This window comes from Ischnura elegans, chromosome 8, assembly GCF_921293095.1.
Source record: "Ischnura elegans chromosome 8, ioIscEleg1.1, whole genome shotgun sequence".
NCBI classification, from domain to species: domain Eukaryota; kingdom Metazoa; phylum Arthropoda; class Insecta; order Odonata; family Coenagrionidae; genus Ischnura; species Ischnura elegans.
In genome coordinates this window covers 90804970-90831266 of record NC_060253.1, presented here as the reverse complement: position 1 = coordinate 90831266, position 26297 = coordinate 90804970, and the positions used below count along the sequence as shown (strand labels likewise).

The 26297-nt window shown below is 39.0% G+C and overlaps 1 protein-coding gene across 1 annotated transcript; it reads left to right on the top strand.

Moving 5' to 3' along the window:
• Nucleotides 1–655: 655 nt before the first annotated feature.
• Nucleotides 656–25802, top strand: LOC124164519 (DNA replication licensing factor Mcm3). The gene is made up of 16 exons (XM_046541869.1): nucleotides 656–845; nucleotides 989–1101; nucleotides 1354–1562; nucleotides 3187–3317; nucleotides 9825–9924; nucleotides 12701–12839; nucleotides 13109–13375; nucleotides 13631–13795; nucleotides 14186–14384; nucleotides 18944–19092; nucleotides 20103–20285; nucleotides 21290–21443; nucleotides 23022–23162; nucleotides 24236–24409; nucleotides 24619–24815; nucleotides 25276–25802. Exons 1-16 carry the CDS (start codon nucleotides 774–776, stop codon nucleotides 25466–25468), a joined length of 2586 nt encoding a protein of 861 aa, XP_046397825.1. The 5' UTR covers nucleotides 656–773; the 3' UTR covers nucleotides 25469–25802.
• The last annotated feature ends 495 nt before the right edge of the window (nucleotides 25803–26297 follow it).

The window sequence follows — 26297 nt, the reverse complement described above, 5'->3', positions numbered from 1 at the left end:
CGGCCAAGCGACACCGCCGTCCGCCTTTCGCGCTCCCGCTGACGGCCATGTCATGGCGTCGCCGTGCCCGCCCCGCTGCGTCCTGGCGCTGGGCTGCTCCGGCCGCCTCCTCGCGCAACACTCGACCGTCTCCTTAGCTTCTTCGCCCCCCAGGCCGCGCAGCCTCTCTCTTGCTCTCTCCTTGCCTCTCTTCTCTCCGCTCGGTCAGGAGAGCGGTGCCTGGCCGGGAGGCGCGGGAGGGTGCGGGCGTCGAGGAAGGGTGTGGGTGAGCTCGGAGTTTGGGTGGGACTCGGAGGGGAGGGGGATGCGGGAAGCGGCGAGGGAGCGGTAGAGAGCGGATTTCTGCGCAAAGCGCGGCGCGCAAGCGGCTGCTGCCGCCTGGGATCGCCGCGACCGACGCGTCACCTGAGGAGAGATTCCGTAGTTTCGGGACGTCGATGGGCGAATAATTTCATCGGGAAATACCCTAGCTTTATTAACACTCCAACATGTTCAAGCAACAAGCTTTCGAAATAAATGGATGATTTGCATTGGTTTAATCGAACCAATTGAACCTCATACCCAGTAACACAGGATTTCAAATCCCCGCTGATTATCTGTACGACATGAGCCATCTCTTGGGCAGACCTGAAACTATTTATAAAACAATATCGCATCGATATTTCGTCGACATCTCCCGCCAAAAGTCTGGGTCCGCTTTGTTGTTGGCACATTGCAGAAATCTCAAATAATTTTTGTCGTTTATAGTTTCAATACATTTTAGGACTTTCATCATGGACCTGCAGGAAATAGACCAAAGACTTAGGGATTACCAGCGGGAGTATTTATCGTTCTTAGATGATGAGGTGAGTAAAATCAATTCATTGCTAAGTGTAATCGGTAAGCCTGCTTTTTAGGAACTGGTTGCAAATATCCCACAACTTGACAGAAGCGAATTTTCTCAGTTTCAATGCATTTTATAAGTTTCTCTATTTTATGTTTTTCTCAGGATGATCAAGGGATGTACGCGCAGGTGGTGAAGAATATGATTGAAGACAAAGGGCAGAGGCTGATAGTGAATATCAACCACCTTAGGAAGAAACTACCAGCACGAGCTGCCGCGTACGTATAATTTCTATGTATCTCGACGCATTTGTTACCCTGACGTAGATGGCCGTTTTTATCGACTTTTCGTCTTGTATGTGTGTCCTGTCAATTTTTTTGGACCTGGTTGTGGTTTTGCCTCATCCTTGGAACTTTATCGAAGTTGTTAATTTTTTATGTATCATCTTTATCTTGGCTTTATGAAACCGTATCATGTTGATGATCTCAGATATTTTTGTCATAATTCGTTGAAAATTTTCCGTCCCGCAGGTTGCTGAAAAATGGATTTGAAGAGTTGGGTGCCTTGCAAAGAGCATTGCACGAGTATGTTTCCAGTATTGATGTATCGTACGCCAAGAAGTACGAGGAATTATTTGTTGGCTTAGAAGGTAGTTTTGGATCGCGCCACGTTACTCCGCGAAGCCTCACGTCTCGCTTTATTGGCAACATGGTCTGTGTGGAAGGAATTGTTACAAAGTGTAAGTTTACTTTTTAGTTCATTTTTCTGAGGGACCAGCTCACCCGATCACTGTTCAACTTGCAATTACCGCCTTATTGATATTACAGATTAATTTTTCTTGGTAATGGGAGTGCTAGTCAGTGCAATGAAGCTTAATGAATGTACTTAGTCTATGTGGTGAATATAGTTATTTTTTTAGTAGAGGGAAGTAAGGTGTTCAAATGTGAACTATATGCATGAAAACTTGAATTTATCATGAGTAAAACGGCATATTTTATGGGTAGTCTCCCTTAATGCATTTGGGATTCCTTTATCCAACATCTTCACCAAAAGTATTACATTTTCACTTGACCATGCTTGCATTCAATCTGGGTACTGTTGTCGTTGTAAGTTAATGAAATAAAAATCATTCATGATAAAAGGTAAGTACTCACAAATGGACCATTGTGTTCATTGAATGTGAGTCTACACAATTTTCAGTTGATTGTAGTATTAAGTAAGACATTGCTACTTTTTTATGCAATGCAATTGTGCAATGCTATTTCATTGTGCAATTTTGAAAATCAAGCAATAGTAAACACTGGAATTAAAGTAATACCACTAAATAGTCCTCAAGATTGGGAAGAAGTGAGTCGGGGTCATTTTTATTTGAATGAGATTCTAAATTGTGGCACACGAGCAGTATCAGTTGTTCTCCACTCTAATACATAGCCTTACAGGCAGAGTGTTCACAGCTTAATAGTATTGTCTGGGGTGTGTAGCGGTCTAGTAAATAGAGCACTTGGCTGCTATACAAAGGGCGTTGGGTCCAAATTTTGGGTGAAACTTTCAGGCAACCCCAAATATAATCGTTGAAGTATAAGGTGGCCTAGGGAAAGGAGCTGACCCTGAATGTGTGATATTCGCACATCTATGGCTATGTCTATAAAAGGGTGAGCTCTATCCTCACCTATCTGAACCAGCCTCGAGATTGAATCACTAAGTGAGTGAATGGGTATTCTGTCCACCTCACCGTCCTCTTAAGCATCCATTATAACCAATGCAGCTTAAAAAAATGTCCACCTTGCCTTTATTCTATAGCTTATGATATGTGTGACAATTCAATTGTAACATATATTTTACTCTAAATTTTATCTGGTTTGAAGCATACTTCTCCTGGAAATTCAAAATTACTGGATGTATTAGCACCTATTCAGAAAGTCTTTGGGATGATAGAGGGGAAAGCTTAATCAAATTTTCCCGGTAGCAGCATAGATGGAAAAGAAATAGCTACCTTTGCGAATTAAAATGGGAACTCAATGGTTGATTACATTAATATGGTGAAATTTTATAGATAAAGGCACTTGCTTAAGGTTAATGGCAACCAGCTTTTGGGTCTGTTTCATGGCATTGATTTGCTAATTCATTGAATTTTTCTAACGAGCTGGTTGGGTTCACTAATTTCTAATATTATTGTTTTAATGATTGGGCTTGCAGTGACTTTTAGGCGAATCTATCTTCCCGAGTACTTTTACTTTCTTGTTGTCTTTTATTGGAAAAGTGTTATTTATTTCCAAATTTTCATTTTTGTGTAGATTGTCCTTGAAATATTCAAATTTTGATGATATTTGTGGTTTTCAAAGTTTCTTGATCTTTTGTTTTAGGTTCTCTTGTGCGTCTTAAAGTTGTAAGGAGTGTTCATTATTGCCCAGCTACTAAGAAGGTTCTTGAGCGGAAGTACACTGATTTGACTTCATTTGATGCTTTTCCAAGTGGTAGCGTGTACCCAACAGCTGTAAGTATCCCTGAAAATTAATCAAAGTCGGTAATCTAATGCTTACATCATTATGCTTGACCTTTTATTAAGATTTGATGTTGCTGGCTGAGCCTTTTATCGTTTGGCAACTTGAAATTTTTCCAGATTATCCACTAAGTATGGTAGGTTTTCATTAGAAATGGTCGGATCAGATTCCTCGGATCCAAAATTTGCTGAAGGCATTGGATCTGGATCCGAAATTATAACTTTATGCTTCAATGAAAACAGCATCTCATTAGAGGAAGTGGAAAGGGAGAGAAGAAAGACCTCTCTTGGCATGCAGCGTTGCACTGCAATTCTTTTCCTACTCGTGAACCATTTTGTTTAAAAGCTCTCGTAGGAGTTGTGCAACAGAATTTCAGGTGTGGAAAATTTTAAGCCAAAATACGACAGGCACATAGTGTGACTCTTCCCAAGAGGTTGAACAACCTTCGGGAAAATCTCCACGCCAAAGGCAGTGCTGTAGTTGGACCGGTACGGCGCACCCCCTTAAATCCAAACTTGTTATAAGCCCAGGGTTCCCACTCAACCGTGAAAACCTTAAAACCGTGAATTAGCCGTGAATTTCCTCTACCGTGAAAAAACCGGGAAATAGCCGTGAATTTCGTCTTAAAACCTTAAAAATATCTCAATCTTGATAATAATACCTTCCCAGAAATTTTCATCTTAGTTCGTAGCTAGCGCACTTCTATTCATTGTGGCGAGCATCGTCGCATGCGGTCGTATGGGTCAGAAAAGCGTGGGAACGAATGTTGCCTGAAGAAAAAAACATCTTTCCCCAGCGCAGGCCTTTTCTCTCCCCCTCCTGAAATATGACACCACTTCTCATCAGCTTGTTTACTTTCCTCAAATGGCTTGGTTTCCCCTCCCTCGGTCACTGCTTAGTCCCCCTTCCACCCAATTAGCCTTCCCACTGGCTGCAGCGACCACTTTCGAAACTAAATCTAGATGGTCATTGTGTCGAAAAATTTGAACGTTTATTCAACACCCTCAATCCTATGACTGGAAGACCGCTAGCCTTGACAACCTGCCATGCGCTGTGGACACTACGCTCCCTGCGTTTGAACCGGGTGACAGCGAGCTTTCGGCGTGACGTTACTAATTCTCGCGCATTACGGCCCTGAAAACGAGAGAAGATTTCCGCTTATGGCAACACAGCATTACACGATTGTCGCATGCGTCGACTGGGACTGGGAGTTTTACGTCGCAACCGGAAAGTTTGTGTGGAGTTATTTACTGTCGGTGGTGATCCAGTTCCTCCGCTTTGTGCTATCTAAGGTAATGCTGTTTGTTTGTGTCGTTAAAGCCTCAATGCCGTCGCGATATAAACTGCTACATAGTCTCACGAATACAAGGATCAAGAGCTTTGCTATTTCCTTGATCCTTGTATTCGTGATATTATGGATTTCCACCAAGTTACGCCCTCTACGATTAATTATGCTACATAGTCGTTCCATTTTTCCCAGAGCAACGGTAAGAAGGGAACATGATTTGCCTCTGATTAGAGAGATCGATTCAGTTTTGGTTTCAGAGTATTACAATAGCAGAGAAAAGAAGTCATTACACTGCCGCTTTCAAAAGAAAGTTATACGGTGGAACCTCGATCTATCGTTCCCGCATTGATCGTTCGCCGTTTCTGGTCCCAAATAAAGTTCCTTATAGACAATTTCATTTTTTCCCGCATCTATCGTTCCCCGAAGTATCGTTTCTCGCATTGATCGTTTGAAGATCGCGGTTCCGACGCAGAGTTTTCCCGCATCCATCGTTTGACGAAAATGAGACGAAATAAATACAATGTGTCATTTATGGCTAATAACGACAAGCACGTAGTTGGAATCCTCTCCAAGAGATGGAACTACCATTGGGAGAAGCTCAGTGCCGTGGGAAAGTAACATTAGCGCATTTCCCAAGAACCTTTATCCCCCTCCATTCACCTTTCGCCTCCCCCCTTCTGACGCTTTCCTCTTCTTCAAAATAAAAACAGGTCCCAGCTCGCGCAGGGATCTTATTGCGAAGACCTTAGCTTCCAAAAAAATATCGAGTTACACGAGAACAATAGAAACGTGTTCAACTGACCTTTTTCAGCCTAACTGCTTCGAAGTTCCCAGTTTATGGAGGTCAACTGCTGCATGAATCACCTATTAGCCCAAAAGGTATCTAACAATGATATTCAGTAATTGCTATTATGCTTTTATTAGATTGAAATGTTAGTAATTTGCACGTTAAAAAAACGAGACCACACATGGCGTATTTTAAGCAAGGAAATAGATGGAAAAATACGATGGTGATTTTTGGCGAAACGCGATATCCTCGTAGCTGAGCTTACGGCAGTTAATTCGGCATTTTGTTCCGAAAACATGATACCAGGTTGTTATCAGTTATCAATTTACGAGCTATACTACTACTAGTAGTCTCACTTGTCAGAGTTACTGACGAAGGGATATCTTCTCAGGATTTTTGTTTCTCCCTACTAACAATCCGAATTCATCTGATCATCTTGCGCTACGCTAATTAGAAAAGAATGGGCATCTTTAGGGTAAAAAAATTCATGGCGCAGTCCTATGGTCACGCTTCGCCCTCTGCAGTGTGCTCTGCGTACCCCCGTACGCGATAGCATCAGTTCCGAACTTCACCTCGTACGAGTGGTTCCCTACTTTCCGGGGTGGCTGGACTTCGAACCACCGAGTGTTTTCCATGTGGGTTTAATAAAGTCATTTTCACTAGTTTAATTTTAGTCGTCTTCCGACCGTGGCCCCTCCGAAGAAACTATTGAGAACTTTAAGAGATGGACTGAAAATAATTGAACATGAAGAAAAGAATCCGGGCTAGATGCGCGTGAATATTGCAGAGCGCCTTGGGTTGTCCGCTAGCACATGACGGTAGGGGTGGGGGTAGAGTGAGCTACCTGGAGAAAACAAGTAGAGATATGAAGGCGAAGATCCAGGTGGGCGTGCCGCTGACGATTAACGCAACATTGTTCACGCTTTACACACTACCTCAATTGTATTAAAAATATATATTCATTAGACAGGAACAATTCAAGTAATTGACTATTTTTGGCCTTCGTGATCCATCTCACAACCAGTCACTGCACCGGCGAATGCGGTTGTTTTAGGCACAACATGCACATTGCTCTCGTGAATACGTGTACTGGAAATGGTGTTTGATGGATAAGAATTTTTACATCTGACTGAAATCCATAATAGCAGTGTAAATGCCGAGTGGAGAGCAAATATTCAGAATTTTGAAAGAGACATGGGTCGAATCAACAATATGACGTATGTATCTTGATAAAGTACTACTATTCCTGTTATTATCTAAAATATTGTTTTGAAACCTTTAATGAATTTCTTAATTACTCGCCAAAATCCTGCGTTTCCTGGGACATAGGCAATCTAGCAAAAAAAATTAAGCATTGATCGTTTTTCCGCATTCATTTTATAATCGTATCGTTATTAATAAAGAAAAATTGTCCCCTAGTGGAGTTCCAAAAAAGGAGGGTAGTCTTAGAATCGTGTTCGTCTTAGATTCGTGCTAATACGGTGTATGAAATTGTTTTTCGATTTATTATGTTCTATTAACAATTTTCATAAAATATTTTCCGCTGAATAAGAAAGAATCAATTTATTATATTCTATAAACAATTTAAATAAAATATTTTCCGTTAAATAAGAAATATTGGGGTGGGGGAAATTCGGTTACTGTGCAGTAATAACAACGTGCGCAAAAAACAATCTCTCAGCGAGGAATTAAAAAAGGACCTCGAGTGTCCGGACGGAAGAAGGTCCGAAGGGTATTTGGCGTCCGGGCAAGAGCGCGGTTGGGCTGGTCCTTTAGTCGGCCCTGAATTTTGCAAACGATAGATCACGTCAAAACAGATATCACTTTTCATTGCGGCGTTAACATTCACGGCGTTTTTCGCGTACGTTAATTTTCTGTTGATATACGGCCAGTGATTTTCTTATTGTTGGCTTATTAACGGACCGTGAATTTAGCGACATTGAGACCGTGAAAACCTTAAAAAAACCGTGAAAACGTGAAAAATAACCGTGAAAACCTGGAAAAAGCCGTGAATTTCATTGTTCAGGTAGAGTGGGAACCCTGAAGCCTACCGGTTAAACTATCTTTTCAAGTCTGTAAAAAATAGCCCTATTGTAAATTTTCCAATGGATTTCAGAAAGAAAAATTAGAAATGATTATTTACTTGTTCAGAGTTATCTCGTGGCACAACTTGGAGCTAATATAAGAGTTGGAGTTTGACATTGCAATTGTGGCTGGATGTATAATACATGTTCAGCTGTTCGCAAATTTTGGTGAGTACCACCTAAATTTTTTTCCGAACTACAGCACTGGCCCTAGGATAATAACCACATCAAAAGTAACTACGTCACAGATTTAAAAAAAAACACCCTTGGCCCTCCATCAGCCTATGCCTCTGAAATTTTTTTTCCTTTGTGAGACCACACAGTTCGTATATCATTATCTTTGTAGGAAAGTATCAGTTTATGCGAGAACAAGGGAAATGTGTTTCTACCCCATCTTACCCAGTGACCTTTTTCATGCTATCTGCTTCAATTCTCTGTTAATGGAGAACAAATGTGCCCAAAGATGTCTCAATGGTTTTCGTCAATTGGATGTCATGGTATGCAAAAAAGATTGACACCAAACATGTCGCATTTCTAACAGGTTTAGGTCTAACAAGTTTTTTAGTTACAACAAGATTATACCAATATTCAATATTGTCCAAACAGCACACTTTTCAAAGAAACTAGCATGGCATCAGCACCGTCAAACAAGAGACGGCCTGGAAACACCAACTGTATGTATCACAGAGCTCGCCCAATTCGTATTGAAGGCAACGACGTCGCAAAATAGCAAGATATGACATTTTTATCCTTGACTCCCTTATTCGTAGCCTCATTGAGCACATGAAAGATAGAGGGAGCGCGCTCCTTCCCCTCCACCTGTTCATTGTCCAGCTATTGTTCATTCCATCACCGCTGTTAGCCTCCCTTTTGTCTCTCCTAGTAATTTCTTCTCCTCCCTCATCACTTCCTCAATCTTCTCTTATAGAGTGCACGGCTGTTGGGTGTAGATTAGAAGACTTGCCGGCTACCCAGTGTTGCTTGGAAAGGATAGTACCCAGAAAAGAGGAAACTTAGAATTTGGAATTCATGGTCATATTCACCTCTCAATGAGAAAATATGAAAGAAATCAAGAAGAAACACAATTTGCCAGAATGCATGGTGAAAACACGACTATTCGTGGGCCATTTACTTGTGAACAGTGAAGTGGTGAGAAAAGGCAGTAATGGATCCAAATTCGCCTTAACCTCGCACACAGTGCGCACAAGGATATACAAACATAGCAGAATGAATGGGGATGTTATCAGAAGGTGGGAGAGTAAGCAGAGGTTGGGGAATGGGTGCTAGAAATTTTGACGAAGTCTGTTATTTTTCGATGATTCCTTAAAGAAACGTTCATACGAACTTTGTTATTACAAACCTCTGGTTTTTTAGTCCTGTGAACTTCGTAATAACGATAGTCTACTGTATATAGATTTCTATCGGGTGAGTTGGTCAATGGATTCCGATTTTTCATATCCTCACTTTTTCTTGGCATCAAGGTGACATCTTTTTCCATGTGGTCAAGGGTTTGGATGCATTAAGAATGGGTCAAATTTCAATGATCTTTATTATTTAATTTCTCAATGATGCTCTATCAGCTTTAACTTGTTGATTGAGCCTAGTTGAATGTGATGGGAGTCTAAAATTACCAATAACTTTATTGGCTGTTGTTATTCAATTTATGTATGGTGGAGGGAAGTCTGCCAATCTTTGTACCAGGAAGGAAGTTTTTCTGTCCTGTACCTCACCTCTTCAAAAGGTTACGAATCACTTCTGATTACTGTTCTGGATGATTTAACCCTACTGCCAGTGTTTGTATATATTAATGTTTTGCTGCTACAGATTTTGCCTGTGGTAAACAAAAAAGTGCTATAAGCACCACATTACAGCCTTTTGAGAACAATATGCAACTGTAGGAGGTACTCAAGGCTGGCTTACTTTGCTCATTACAATGCTTACCATTCCAAGTCGAGCTAGTCAAGTCAAAATTCGAGGTGAATTATGGAGTGAATGGCAACAAATTATTTCTGAAACTTTATCAAGTTTCAATACTCAGTTTGGCTTATTTCATCATTGGCCGCATTGACGCATTGAATTTATTCCTTAATTGTCGATTTTAGCAGTTAATAGTTATTTTTAATTCTTAGTGAGGATATTATATTTGAAATATTTGAATCTTGAGGATTAAGTCGCTCTTTAAACTTTATAGTGATTTTTTTTACTTGGGGGAAAAGTATTGGGTACTTTATTTAGAAATTTGATTAATGATTATGAGTAATAGTTTGAATGTGTATTCATTATTACTAACCTGTGTTGAGAAGATGGAGGAATTTGCATCCCGTTTATTCTCTGTTTTCAGGATGAAGATGGAAATTTATTGGAAACTGAGTATGGATTGTGTAATTACAAAGATCACCAGACTTTGACTATCCAAGAAATGCCTGAGAAAGCACCTGCTGGTACGTTTACAATTTTTTCTTTATAACTGTTACATGGCCCTCTGAAAATGGTTTTGTTCTTGTGATTGGCAATTTCATAAATTTGTATTAGTTTGAGATTTGGCTGTGAAGCAGTGAATTTGTTGTTCCAAGTTTTATTTTTGTGTTATGGCCGCCAAAATTTTGGGGAAATCATATTTTTACTGGGGATGAGAAGTCCGAATGATTGATTAAAAACCTTTATACGTTGAAGCAGTGTCTAGTAAGTAAGTCTACTTTTCTGTGTACAGCCATTAAATCTGGCATATGGGCTTCCCTATATGTTTGCTGTGCTAGGAGATCCTGGTAGGTGAATTGTCCTTCACCCAGCCGTGCATAGGATATTGGTTTTATTTTTTCTTTCAGGGTAAACTAGGACTAGATAATGTTTAAACATTCTCGTTAATTAATGACAAAATATGCATTCTAAAAATGGTATTCAAAATCCATTTTTTTATCTACATTAATTTTTGCAGCTTATTGTTGAACTTGAATGCTGTAGGCATTATAGGTTTCCCTAGGCTGAGTTACAAAGTTCACGATGTTGACAAAACATCTAATTTTACGGTGCATGGCATCATTAATTGCTGTAGCGTGGCTACACTTTTGAATTTTTCATAAAATAAAAAATAAATCAGAATTTAGCACAAGATTATCCTTAGAATGATGTGTTATTCATTATTTTAGCATTCACTGTAGCCCAGGTATAAATTTGCAAAGTACAGCAGCACATCATTTTGATGCCATCAGTTCGCCCTGAATTCCTGTAAACGGGAGGCAATGACCTAGCCAGTCTCGTAAATAGACTAGCCTTATGGCCAGCTATGGAAGGCTTCCTCTTGTGGTCCTTTACAGGGCTTTCCACGAGATGGTGCATGTTGGTGGCAGAGCTGTAAATATGAAGGTCTTCATATGACAGCCAAAAGCTGTGCGTTTTGGAGGTCATAACCAAAAAGAGACTACTATCGATGGTACTACATATAAATTCCTTGGGTAGTCCAGGTGACCAAAATGGTTTGCGGCATAGTATTCCGAATGTGTGGCACTGTGGTGGGTGGGTAACTCAGGGGATTCGTTAATTTCTTTCTTTGGGAGCAACAGATCTTCCTCCTTCTGTAAGATCCCTTCTGGATTCGAGGAGGGGAGATATAAACTTATAAATAAATTTGGTAATTAGGTGCGAGAGTGAAGGTCAACTGAAACGGGTTTCTTCCTTCATGATTTGGAGAGTTTTGTCTGACTTGGTAGCTGGAGCTTAATAGGGTGCCAAAAAAATTTCAAGACAGCACACCGCTCATTGAAACTGCTAATCAGGAGCAAAGTAACAAGATTTCGGCTATGACACGGCTTCCCGGTCTCATTTGATATTGATTGAACTCTTGTTGCTGGGTATACCTTGTTCGCGAACTGAAGGCGGCTGACCTTGAGCGTGCTCGCAACCCACCCACTCTTCTAGCCAATCACAGAAGAGCGACAGGAGAAAGTGTGCAAGAGCCCGCAGTCTCTCTCCGAACTCCGTTCCGTCCACTTCGCTCTCCAGCAGGCAGTGTTGCCAAGCGGAATCTTTGGAGATTGCCGAGCTTTCGCCCGAGAGCCTTTCGCCCGTGAGCCTGTCGCCCGAAACCCTGCCCCCGTAAGTACCGTTACTCCCAAGGCTGGCAACGCCGGTCGGCCGGATGGAGGGGAGCGGAGTGGAAAAGGGAAGGGGATGGAGGGGAACGGAGAGGTGGAAGGGGCAGCGCTTCCCATTGGCTACTTTCTATTTTCCACCCAGCCGCCTTCAGTTCGCGAACAAGGTATAACAAGTCTCTATGACCTTCTGTGTGAGGATGTAGATGAAATAGAGGTGTGGCCTTTGAGGGGGTAATTTATACACCTTAGTTGACCACCAAGTGCAAGAATAGGATTAAAAACTCCACATCTATGGTTTTAACTTTTGCCCTGGATCAACTCCCCCAAAAAGTTTGCAGCGGTTATGACTTATGAAGCTATAACCCTTTGGTTATGTGCACCAGCATCCATACGTTGCTTCCTATGCTAGCCAGCACTTAGGCCAAATCTCTTTCCAACGTGAGGACAAAGCCACCGGCCCATGTTTAGGCCAAGGCAAGGATTTTTATTTAGTATTGTTAATCTTTGTTGTCCATGTTGTGCCTTTTTTACTACAGTGGAACTGTAATAGATTTAATTGGGCAACGCTAATGATCCATTATGGGGTAGCTCAAACGACGATAGTGATCAGAGGTGACAAATTTTATCAGATAAATTTCAAACATCTTCACATCCTATGTCCATTTCTAGAATCATTTCATTACAACTTTTAAAAATATTGAAATACCATCTTTATAAGCAAGGGAACTCTCTTTAGACAGACTTAGTTCATAAGTTGGTGGTGGCTGAGAAGTTTTTTGTGCCTGGATGAGTGATGGGCATACTATTTCTCTGCCATGTGTTATTTCCTCACTTAGCAAAATGTTACTTTCAAGAACTAAGTTTCTCTTTGGTGGCCTTTTACGATTCTTGGTCACGGCAAATGCTAATTCCTATTATGTAACTATGTACATATTATTCCAGCTGGCCTGAAGCCCTTTGCTGGTAAATGAAATTTGGTAAATACTCTTGTAAATTTGGGGCAATGGTTTAGGGAAGGTAGGGCTGGCTTTATGGCTGACAGATAAGGTACCTAATTTTTTTCCCCCTCCTATTCTTTTGTAAACCAGTCTTTTGTGTTATGTGTTTCATTTTTCATTGTTTGCAGGTCAGTTGCCGAGAGCTGTGGACATCATCTGTGATAATGACCTTGTGGACCAGTGTAAGCCTGGAGATCGTGTCCAAATTGTGGGAAACTACAGATGTCTCCCAAACAAGCAGGGTAGTCTAACTACTGGAGTTTTCAGGTTGGTCAATATTTTTTAATCCTTACAATTTTATGTTTGAGGAAGGAATTCTGGTATATCGAAGACATGGAATGGATAGTATGAAGGGACTATCTTATCATGGTTTAGATTGAAAGTATGCAATTTCTCCTAGCTGGGTACTGCACTTAACCGAATTTACATTGTATTTCATGGTGTGACTTTTATTTTATTGTATACATATACATTATTATATTTATCACTCTTTTCGTGCTGGCTGGCATTCATTAATATTTGGAATTTAATTACAGGACAGTTATGATTGCCTGTAATATTATGCAGATGAGCAAGGAGACGTCTGTTCCTTCGATTAAAAGAGAGGACATTCGTGTTTGCAAGAAGCTTGCTCGCTACAAGGGCAGCAGCAGGGATCCTAATGGAGCCAAAAATATATTTGAACTGTTGAGCCAGTCTCTTGCGCCTTCCATTCATGGACACACTTATGTCAAACGTGCCATTCTCTGCATGTTGCTAGGTGGGGTTGAGAAGGTCCTTGTTAATGGAACCAGACTGAGAGGGTGAGTTCAATTTGCCTTATCTTAAGAAATTGCGTGTCGGGAGGAGTCAAAATCCCTGATAGGATCACTAAGGTTACTTTTAAATTTTAATCTTTGGCTATACATTACAACGTGCCAGGTTTTATTTTTATTCATATAATATTCATTTTTTGTTGTGATTTTTATCTTTTGGGGTAAATAAATAAATTTATGTGTTTTAAATTAGTCTGTTCTGTTGGTCAACATGAAAGTCACTTGTCTTCTTTCATTGTGCAGAGACATCAACATTTTGTTGATTGGAGATCCTAGTGTTGCTAAGTCACAGCTTCTAAGATACGTGTTGTGCACTGCCCCTCGTGCTGTGCCAACTACTGGGCGAGGTTCTTCAGGTGTTGGTTTGACTGCAGCCGTCACCACCGACCAAGAAACTGGTGAGAAACGGTAAGTATTTATTATTTTTCTTAGATTGTGTTTTTCTCGCTAAAGACCCATGTAAGGGGGTTTGTGTAAGACTGTGTAGGTACCCGATTTGAAAACAAAATGAAATATCTTAAAATTTGTGACGGGAATCCAAAATTTGATGGAATCTGAATATCATTTTTATTGTGGATTTCCTAATCCTTTTTTATTTTTTTAAGAATCCATGTGCAAATCCTAATACTTCTCTCTAAAATGAAATCTAAGTAGTCATTTTATCAGTTTATTTTTTTTAAATTCCTTGTAAAAAATTCTATATTGAAATCCAATTAATATTGAAACTTGTACCATTGTATATATTACGAAGTCTGCTACGTCTATAACACATTTTTTTTCGTCATTTCGGCATTACAGACTGGAAGCTGGTGCTATGGTTTTAGCGGATCGTGGTGTAGTGTGTATTGATGAATTTGACAAGATGTCTGACATGGATCGAACTGCTATTCATGAAGTCATGGAACAGGGTAGAGTTACAATCGCTAAAGCAGGAATCCATGCAAGGTTGAATGCTCGCTGTTCTGTGCTTGCTGCTGCTAATCCTGTTTATGGAAGGGTAAATATTTACATTCTGCACAATAGCCTATTTGGACAATTTTTTGTTCATACTTAGCAGTAATAGGTTAATAATCCCATTTCAATGTTTTTGCAAAAAAAAGGCAGTTTTTGTCTTCTGTTCATGTGATGTTGTGAAACCTAATTAGCACTTACTGCAACCTGCTGCAAGTCTTGTTTACATTTGTTGATTGTTATGTATGGTAATTAGTGCTGCTGTAAAGCTAAGTGGCGGGTCATTATGGTATGGAAGTATCAGTCAACATCTGTTGCAATAAAAAGGTGAATTAAAGGGCTAAAAAAGTGTCATGTGACTGAGAAAGAGTAATGAAATTAATGCCATATAAATTTTTCAACAAGTTTTTTTTTCTAATAACCTGAATAATGCGAGCATTAGGGATAAAGAGCATAAATTTAATGTTTGAAAGTAAGTCTTCAGGGATTTTTTCTGTAAAATGGAGAAAGACCATGGTGGGTCATATCACTGAAAAGGGAATACAGTCGGATCCGGATTTAACGTCTTCGCATATAACGTTTTTCCGCATTTAGCGTTTATTTTTTTGGGTCCCGATTCATTCCCTATTAGGACAATGTAAAAATTATCCGTATTTAGTGTTTCCGCATTTTGCGTTTTTCCGCATTTATGGTCGGAAAAATTTGTCCCGCTCAAGAATATTTTGCCCGATTTAACGTTTTTTTCATGACGGTTCATCCAAATCTTCGAATTTATGCTCATCAACAAGAACAGTCTCATGAAAGTTTACCAAGAGTCGATAGAATCTACCGGGGAACGCTTCTTCAACTGCTTTCTTCCGCGAGCGCAGCGCTGCGACCTTCAACTCGCAAGTTGGGTGATTTGTCTTCTCGTAACGTTTTGCTCCCCTTCTGATCCAAACACCAGGCACTTTTTGTATCAAATCCGATCTAATGGAGCAAAGTCATCCATTAATAACCTCGAACTACCTTATTCTTCACTTCTTGAACTTGACTTCGATGATACGTGACAACTGATGACACGAGTTATCCTCCGAGGGCCGCTACAATAATGGTTTTCTCGTTATGTTTTCAATTGATGGCTTATGCCCCTTTCAATTCTACTCCCTACGGGCAGTCGATTATCAGCCCAATATTTTTTCAGTCGTCTACTTTCTCTTTTCAAAAGAGGAGGCCCAATATCAATTGCGCAGTTCACTAGAAGATTCTTTCTATAATCCATTCCAAGGTCAGTTTCCACGGAGGAACAGCGAAAGAACAGAGGAAGTGTTTCCCCTGTCATGACCATGAGTGAGAGCATTCTTTCCATACGGAACAACATTATTTTACATCGTAATTTAGATATCCCGGAGCCAATTTATCGACATGCGGCTGGTTGATATCGCTGTCGATTCAAAAATATTTATCTGGTGCTAATTAATGTCAAAAGAGAATGACAATCGGAGTTTTGACGAACTATCATGGTCCATGACTCTAAATAAATCGCTCATGCTGGAAAAAAATCACCGCATACTCACGGTAGAATAGATGAGCGCAGAAAAATCCGGCAGGTATCCCTTGGTGGTTGACTTCGACATCATAACCCTGACGAAATTGCCAAACTCCAGAGGCACTGACAATTTTTCGGTTGAAATCCAGTTCTGTTGAAGATTAAACCTTTTCACTTAACAGGTTTAGCTAATCGTTATTCAAGGTCCAACCAAATTTTATTAAAAGCTGCCGAGAAACAAGGCGAGTCGGAGTCAAGGTGATCAGCGCGCCGCGTAAGCAACTTCTCCCGGCTCCATTCGACCTGCATAAGGCCGCGGATATATGACAACGAATCTGGTGTTATCATCGAGTTGAATCACCATCGACTTGTACGCATACTAAAATAAGATTCTACTTTTTTGGATGACCTCGAAATCAAAAATGTGCGCACAGGAGGCTTTTTAAAGGCTCATAAATCCCTTGTTTCGCCGAGGCAACAGAAAACGTTAAGTTGGCAAAATTCCAGAAAACCTCCCTTTTACTAGATATTCGGTAGTTGAGAATTCGGGATTAGCGATCTTCTGCTATCCCTTTGTTTCACTCATTCCTCATGATTTTTCGAGTACCTACTTACACCTTTTCTTATTATATTAGAAATGCTGTAGTCACCTACATGTCACTTTTACAGAAAAAATTCTAAATTTCATCGAGACCACTGAAAAATGCATAAAAATGGAATCACTAAGGTCCATAATAATAATCTGTGAGGGAAAGCTTATAAGTTGATGTTTATTAGAATTTTCATGAAATATTTCATTAAAACAATTGTCATCCTCTCATTACTTATTTTTACTACCCATTTTTTTTAGGAGATTCCTGAAAAGTATTACCCAACCTTCATAGGGCAGAGAACATTTCATTAAAGAATTTTTTGCTGCATTCAGCACCTTTTAGTTACTTAAAATTAGAGATGTGCGAATAGTATCCGCGAATACTTGAATACCTCGAATATTAGAAAGTATTCAATATTCGAGGTTTCGAATAGTTATGCGAAAAGTACCGCCTCGAATACCTCGAATACTTTGAATTTCGCGTCATACACTGTCGCACGCACGTCGTTGGTAGTTGACTTGGAAAAATGTAGAGAACTGTAGTCATTTAGTGCTCGCAGCGCCGTTTTACTCAAGTTGACGAATTACATCAAATTCGTGGATTTTAGCGGTGAAAAGAGTTCGTCGAGGGGAACCGAAAATGGTCGGGTGAAAAAATCCGAAAATCCCCGATTCCCCCCACCAGGAGAACCTCAGTGCCGTGGGATAGCAATCTTAGGGCATTTCCCACGATCCGCTATCCCCCTCCATTTAGCACTTGCCTCACCCACTCTGACGCTTTCCTCTTCTCCGAAATCAAACAAAAGGTCCCAGATTGCGCAGGGATCGCATTACGAAGACCCCTGCTTCGAAAAAAATATCGAGTTACGAGAACAATAAAAACGTGTTTCACGCTCTCCCCCCCTTTTCTCACCCACTGACCTTTTTCTGGCTACCTGCTTCGAAGTTCCCCATTCCTGGAGGTCAACAGCTGTGTGAGTTCCGTGGGATACTTACATTAGCGCATTTCCCAAGATCCTGTATCCCTCTCCATTCATCACTAGCCCCCCCTCTGAGGCTTTCCTCTTCTTCGAAATAAAAAAAAGGTCACAGCTCGCGCAGGGATCATATTATGAAGACCTTAGCTTCGAAAAAATACCAAGTTACACGAGAACAATAGAAACGTCTTTTGGGCCCTCCCTTTTCTCCCCCACTGACCTTTTTTTTCCTACCAGCTTCGAAGTTCCCCATTTCTGTGGAGGTCAACCGCTGCATGAGTCATCTATTAGCACAAAAGGTGTCTAAGAATGACTTTCGTCAATTGATGTTACACCTTTATTGAATTGAAATATTAGTAATGTGCGCGTAATTTCAAAAAGAATAAGACCAAACACGACGTATTTCTGAGTTTATTAAAGCATTTTACGCAAAGAAATAAATGTCAAAATACGAAGGAGACTTAGCATTCTGGCGAAACTCGATATGAGCAGCAGAGCTTCTCGGAAGTTGATGCAGTATTTTTTTCCGAAAACATATATCAAGTTACAATTTATGAGTGGTGCTATAAATCTTTATTGTTACAGTCCCAGACAATGGGATATTTTCTCAGAATATTTGGTTTCTCCCTGATAGCAATTCCAATTCATCTTCTTATCTCGTGAGAACTCCCAAAGATGGACTGAAAATAATTGAAGAAAATCCGGTGGAAAAGAGCTTGTATTTTGCAAAATGCCTCAGATTGTCAGCTAGCACTTGGCAGCAGGAGTGAGGGTAAAGCGATGTTAGTTGAATTAATTATATGCCCAATTGTTTCCATAAAATTAAAATATTCATTAATCAGCTAAATTCCTGTTCGAATCATTTAAAGGAAATCAAAATTACTCCCCAAAATCTTGTGTTGCTTGCTGCATAGGTAACCGAGTCAAACATACCAGCATTCATCATTTAGTATTCGAGGTATTCGAATATTCGAGCAATGATTTAATATTCGAATTCGATATTCGAATTCGAGAAATATGCTATTCGACCAATCTCTACTTAAAATAATACTTTTTATTCATAAAAAGCCATTCCAATCATTACAGACCCTAAAACCTGAAAAAAATGGCAAGTCCTCATTTAGTGTTTGTCCGCATTTAGTGTTTTAAATTTTGTCCCCCCTGAAAAACCTTAAATCAGGATTCTACTGTATATATTCTTGTTGTTGCTCTTACTTGGCAATTTTTGTATTTTCTAGAAAGGGTATAGTTACACCATGCACACTTGTATTTTTTATGCTCTTTTGTAAATGTTATTCGGAATGCATTCAGAAATTATGTAGTTTGAATGGTAGTGATTAAGGTTTTGGGAGGCCTATATATTTGAGGCATCAAGGCAAAGAATGAGGAGCCACGTGAAATTATTGGTGTATACTGTGGTGCTATCCTCAAATTTAGTTTATAAACTATCAAGATTGTGTAATTATGTGGTTGTATCTTGTATTTGAATATTCTTCTTATTTTTGTAGTATGACCAGTACAAAACGCCTATGGAAAATATTGGGCTTCAGGATTCATTGCTGTCTCGATTTGATCTCCTCTTTGTCATGCTGGATATAGTTGACCCAGAAATTGATTCCAAGATTTCAGACCATGTTGTTCGGATGCATAGATACAGGTAAATGCATGTTTCTTTACCACTGAATTTGTGGAAATAGTTTTTAAAAAAATTTCCCAGTCATTGGGCAAATTTAAGGGGAGTGAGCAATCAAACGTTCTAGTTCACTGCATGAGTGAATTGCTACGCAGCATATTCTCAGCCTCCCTGAGTGCAAAATGTTGAGTGGGCGCTATGTTGGGGCTTTTGAATGAAATAGCCACACACCATTGGCCACCTTGAGGTAATTGAGCCACAGCCAACTGGTGATGAGTGCTCAGGTAAGGAATGGCCAGGCCAGCCATGGCCATTTTGATAGCAAAGCATGCAAGAGATGTAGATGCAGAGGGCCTTTGTCTGGCAATGAAACATCAACAACACCATAAGAGACCTATATGAAGAGGCATGGTGATGCTATCAGCTTACCCTTGACTTAATCCTGTGACGTGTAGCCAACTTGGTTGCTAGAATTATAGCAGTTCTAATATTGTGGATGATGTTAAACTGAAAAAAAGCCAGATTTTTAGTTTTTTCCTCTCCATTCTATGATTTACAAGTTTGATTGGTGTACTCCAAATAAACTCAATTTTTTCCCTATTCGTAATTTAGGAGAGGATGCCCAATTTTTTACATTTTTCCTTCTGATCTTGTTTTGGGTGTTTTTAAAGCCATATTGTCCACAATAACCGAGTCACATAATGAGATTCTGGATCAGATGATAGGTACTTCTTTCTTCTGCATTCAATGATGCGCCATATTTTTGAAGCCACAATCCTTAATGGTGTATTGAATGAGTTTTTTGGTTTAGCCCTTCGAAACAATTGTTGGCATATACAGTGAAACCTCGATTTTACATTCCCCCATTTTACATTTTCCCTGATTTTGCACAGTTTTTATCAGGTCCCAAACTATACCGCCTTTAGAAAATGATACTCTATTTTACAATATCCTCAATTTTGCACTTTTTGTAAGTGGTCCATTCAAAAGTGTAAAATAGAGGTTTCACTGTAGCTATTTTCTCTTTTTAACAGGAATCCAAAAGAGCAAGATGGTGAGGTTCTACCAATGGGCTCAACGTGGTCTGATCAGTTGAGCACTATGAACCCAGATAAAGAAAATGGAGAATTGGAAAATGGCAACGATTCCGAGGAGACCAGTACTCAGGTTTATGAAAAATATGATCCTTTGCTTCATGGTGCAACCAGATCAAAATCGTAAGTTACTTTTGCTAGAGTGATTTATATAGATAAAACTTGTGGGTGATTTGCATCCAGATTTCCACTTGTATCAAGAGTATAATGTTTATTGTATTTTATATCAACTTTATTACCATCTTTAAGGTTCCATTAAAAGTCACATTTTTCACGTAATAATTCTCTCTATTGTTGTGCTCATTTCGGCATCCATCATTGGCAGTTTTCATCAGTGCTGAGGAGTGTTGTGGTAATGTTTGGTCAGTTAGCCAGTTTTCACGTTACCAATTGGGGTTGACAAAGATATTGTATCATGTCTCACCTTTATGTGGCATTCTAGTTGTTTGCCTAACAAGTGGGTTTCCTAGAGTGTCTCAAAAAAAAAGCCTGAGTCATCGTTGATAAATATTAAGTCCCTCATTGAGCCATTGCAGAACACAACTATGGAGAGGACCGTTAAAGGTTAATCAGTGGCACCAAGACACTCACTAACTCCTATAAATTTTGATACTGTATGGTCAAGGAGAATATGAATATGGATAATAAAATAAAAAGTGTTACTGTGGCAGTCCAAAAACCCAGGGTAGTGGGTTAGTATCTTTTGATTTCAAGGCTGTATTCTTCATGGTTGATCATATGACTTTAGATTCGACAATATTTGGCAATCTTTCTGAGACAATTGATGCGGAGAATAAGTATGTGTACCACAAAAAAAATTGGAGAACTGTGCAACTTTGTTTTAGCACCAATCATTCGCATAACAGCTGGCTATGATGGGAAAATTATAAAATTCTGAGCGACCTTGACATTCATTAGTGTTGATAATATGACACAGTTGGGTAATGAAATGTTTGTTTAAAAAACTGAGAGAAGTAACTACATTTTATCATCTGCTTTAAGCCATGAAAACATAGAATAATTCTTAATTGCATGAATTGTATTGCCTTACTGGACGCTCATAATTTTCAATCTAGTGTTAAAGTGTGTATGTAATTAATGTTGTTTGTTCTCTCTTTTCAATTTAGGGATAAGATCATCAGTGTAGATTTTATGCGCAAGTATATTCACATTGCCAGATGTATCAAGCCTACCTTGACAAGTGAGGCTGCTGCAGCTATAGCTGAGGAATATTCAAAGCTTCGATCTCAAGATGCCATTACTGAGTCTGATGTTGCCCGGGTGAGATATACATTTCTCTGTTCACAATCAAATGACGTTTGTGCTACTACTTTTCTGTATGTTTTAACCCTCAGCCGGTGAGGTGCCATCTGAGAGACCGCTGCGTTTCTAAAATTATGAATATTTTCAGAATTAAGATTTCAAAATATCTATAATTCTCATTAGCTTCATATTCTTGGATAACAAGGACATCCTACTCTTAAAATTTAACGTTCCTTTTATTAATTTCTGTAAATTTGCAATTGAATTCGATCAGCGGTCTGAGAGACCGCACGTCACTTACTAAGAATGCATCAAGAAAAGGAATAAGCGGGATAAATTTCATGGCTACTTACTACTTAGCCTTCCAAATTTAACATTTTAGGCCTCCTTTTGAATCTGGCGAATTATTGATACATAAATATGATAATTATAACTCAAGTGTTTTTGGCATCAGTTTTTTGATCCTGCTTCAAATCACAATTTTTTATGACAAATTGGTTCGTATTGGCAGTGTAACAATTTTAATATAAGTTTTAGAATAGTTAAGCATTCAAAGAAAAATTAAACGAAGCAATAAAAATGGCGTAACAATATTTTATGAATTTTTGATTTATTGCGGTCTCCCAGACCGCACGTCACTCGTTAAGGGTTAAAAGTAAAAAGACCATTTTTAAGGCAGAATCAGTTCAAGTTTCTGAATCTCTTCTTGGTAAAATGACTTCAGTTTGTGAACTTATGTTCTGGTTCAAGCTTAGCTTGTAGAGAAAACTAAGGCCTACTATGCACTTTCAGTTTGGCCTCAAGGTCTGGACTGTTCAGTCCTGGACTGAAGGTAGAACTGACCTTGAGGCTAAACTGAACGTGTATGGTAAAGCCTTGAGGCCAGATTGAACTTGTATGGTAGGCCTTAGTAAAAATCTCCAAAACCCAAAACTATTCATTTAATGGATTTAAAAAGCACATATGCAATTGAAGGAAGTGATAAATACAGTGATAATGAATCACATTGGTTCACTGGTTTTTATTGTGGCAATAGAGGTTGCCGTGCCGTGATGCAATCTGGAAGACCAGGGTACTACTTCTACTCAGATGGGCTCTAGACCATAATCACAGTAGCAATGAGCATTTAGAGAAAAATTTAGAAAATTAATTTGTCATAATTTAAAGTTCAAGGAAAAGATTCTTCCAATGTCATGATGCCTGTCATACGGCTATTAAATGTGAGAGGTATTTTTAGCTATGTCAACAGCTTACTGTATGAGTCAAAAATTTAACTTACATCTTCCAAACATAGCCAATGGTTGATAGACACTCCTATCTATAAATTTAATGCCTTATAATCTCTTTGATGCCTTCAAATTCACAAATGAAATTTTCTATGTATGCTAATTTAATATCATGATTTCATATTTCAGTTTTCTCATTTCATGCTGTTTAATGTATTCTAGGGTCATGTGTTTTTCCAACTGCATTGTGGTTTATTCATTTAAATATTTTCATTTGATTATTTTGCAAGTGATCTAATTCCTTTATATCTTGTAACCTTCTTTAAACCTTTATTGTTTCATTTCACTAGATTTATTAATTTCGTTTCAGACTCAACCTGTTACTGTTCGTACCTTAGAAACGCTGATCCGTTTGTCTACAGCTCATGCAAGAAGTCGTTTGTCTCGATCCATTGAGATGGAAGATGCTTTGGCTGCTATTGAACTTGTACAATATGCTTACTTTAAGAAGGTAACTTTCTGGTGATAATATATTCACCCCAATCCTATTTGTTTTTAAATTGTCGTTACTTGAAATTTGAGACATTTTTCTTAAGAAGTATGGGATAAACCGAGTCATGTCTGCAATGCATCATCAGAGCATGTAGCAGTAACTAACTTGACAGAGAGATCAGGACTCCTAGGTGGTTCCTCTGAGGGATGCAACACACTGGGGCCGGGAACCAAGTCCGAGACTTATAAGCCCGCATTCCCAGGGAGGGATGCGGATGGGAAGGAACAAGGAAAGAGGTGCCACGATAGGAGCCCATCGATGCCTCTGGGATAGGGATGGGGTTGGAAGGGAGGGATGGGGTGAGAGCTTCACTGCTATAGAAGTGAAAGGGCCCACGAAATAGGGAAACCCAGCATCAGACATTAATGTGCCTACGATTTTGGTGGATTTTCTAATTAAAGAGAAAAATCCATCGATCAAATATTTGGAAATCTGACTTGATAATAAAGCATTAACTGAGAAACTGTGTTACTGATTGATGACAGATTCAACAGGGAGAATTTTTGTTGGGATTGATTTTTTTGATTCTGGGTTATACAGGATCTTGCCAGGAACCATACTGGAATTGGAACAGACAAAAAAGTGGAACCGACCAATCCTTAATAAGGAATGACTAGTAATTGTCTTTGGTTAGCATTTATTTACCCTGTGCAAACATTAAAATGACTTTTTCTAAGTTATTCTTTTCCATGTTTAAGTCCTAGCTGAATAACACTGTCTAGTGCTCAAGTAGATGAACCAGGAACACTGCCTGCTTTCCTTTGTTATATGCTAATGTCATGGCATTGATTGTAATTATTTCCTGGAAGCTGTTATATGTAGTAAGCTAATGTTCCTAGTCACAATAATGCCAGAATACCTTTTCTCCTTACTCTGTTTTGTAGTGCCTGATATACTTGGCATTGGCTTAAGAGAGCCAGTATATTATATGTTAAAAACCTCTGCAAATGAATTATTTAACTTGTCTCATGAGTTGTTTTCTCATTAAGATCGCACTTGGAATATTATTCTCATAAAAATATGAATTACAGGTTTTGGAGAAGGAGAAGAAGAAGAGGAAGCGAAACGATGCAGAGGATTCTCAGGAGTCACAATCAGAAGGCTTGACAGGAGACACTGCTGGTGAGAGTGATGGAGCTGAAGGTTTAACCAATGGGAGGCCAAGGCGTAAGAAGACCAAGCGAGCAAGGAAAAGTGGAGACAAGGTGTGTACCATTTTGATATGACATTTAATATCCCATAATTAGAAGCAGGAGCTAAGTTCTATGTTGAATAGAATATTGTTGCGATAAATTTTTAAATCAAAAGTGAAATAGTTGTTTCATATCTTAAAATAATATCCTCAGAATGTCTTTAGACCCGTAAAATGGACTGTTCCTCCTTGTGTTCATAACAGTTTCTTATTTGTTTGCAGGCAAGTGGGGATCCCTTTGACTTTGACTCTGCTGATGAGATGGTGGATCTGGAACAAGCAGTAAGGGCTGGTGAACAACTTTCACCATCTCCAGCTAAAGGAGCTAGCACAAGGTCTAGAAGGGGAGCAGCGGAAACAGAGACTCAGTCTACCAGCGGTACCTCAACAGCTGAACAAGAGCCTATCAGTGATGAACAGTAAGTAAAATTTGTGAAAAAAGGTTACCTATGTTCTCAATGAGTCTATCTACTCATGTTAAATTTAATTTTTGATTATGTATGTCGCAAACGATAAAACAATATTATCAATTACGAAATACAAAAATTTTTAAGTTTTTGAGGCATTTAGCCATGAAATCTCTCTGTAAAAGCATAAACAAATGAAACTGTAAAATGTCATCACTCTCACCATATACACTCACAAGATGTTTTGATAGTGAAGTTGGAGATATTTCACAAAAAAAGGGAAGCTTAAGAGGTATTTTTTGAAATATTTGGGTTTGTTAATCTTTAAATTGCACTCACTATCTCTCTCCTCATTTTACTATTTTAGAGGATATTATAGATTTTTTGTTGTAGTTACTAGTATGCAAGATATTTTATACTATATTGCACCTTATGATGTTTTTGATTTATGAGTCTGTACCTTTCTTTCCAGACTCAATGCCTTCAAAACCAAATTATTCCATCTGTTCAAGAATGAGAGATGTCAATCGCTGCCTATTGGACAGGTTCATACAATGGCTGGTGATGAGCTCAGTTTGACTGCCAACCAAGTTTCCACGGCTATTGCTCGAATGACTGAGCAAAATCAAGTAATGTTGGCTGATAATGTTCTTTTCCTGATCTAAGTACATGAGAGAAACATTCCAAAAGTGGCCTTAATTCTTGCGATACAACAATATTTCTTCTGTGATGTCATGTTATCAGTGCCTTAGGCCCAAATTAAGCTAGACATTTGAGATCTTTGTCTTCCAGTGAACACTTATCATGTCACCTACAAATTGTGTTTAGGTTGAATATTTTTTATTCTTGTGTCTTTTAAATACATTTGGTGTAAAAATACATCTTTCCATTCATCTTGATTTTGTTTCCTACTTAAGGATTACTTTTATGATCTTATTATCCAGGATAAGTTATAGGTATTCATCATGCATTTTTGCAAATAAAAATTATTACATTTTCTATTGTTTGGATTTTTTGGCTCTTGTGTTTTTCTTTCAACTCTAAGCTTTCAACTTGGGTGAACTGTCTTTACTGCCTCATCAATTGACTAAGGGTTACAGTGAGTTTGTTTTTGCATCAAAATAACCTACTGACAGATATTCATTCCTTTGTAATGCTCCACACTATTAGTATTTGTGATGAATTTTGCCAATTATTTGGTGAGAAAGTAATGCTGCTGTCTTACACTTGTCCAACAATTACAGAACAAGTGTTACTTTCAAGCACATTTTCTCTCTTCACCCCATAGTTGCACTAATCAGAAAAGGGTCATGCTGCACCTGACCTTGGTGAGCATCCGATATTACTGTGCTCTCTTCCCAACTTCATGTTTGTGGTCTAGAATAACCTATAGCAGTACAGAAAGTCAAATTTCATTTCGGAACAGAAGTGGTGCCACTCTATTATTGGCGATTCTTTTTTGACCATTAGAAACTGTGTGTGGGTGTTTTTTGT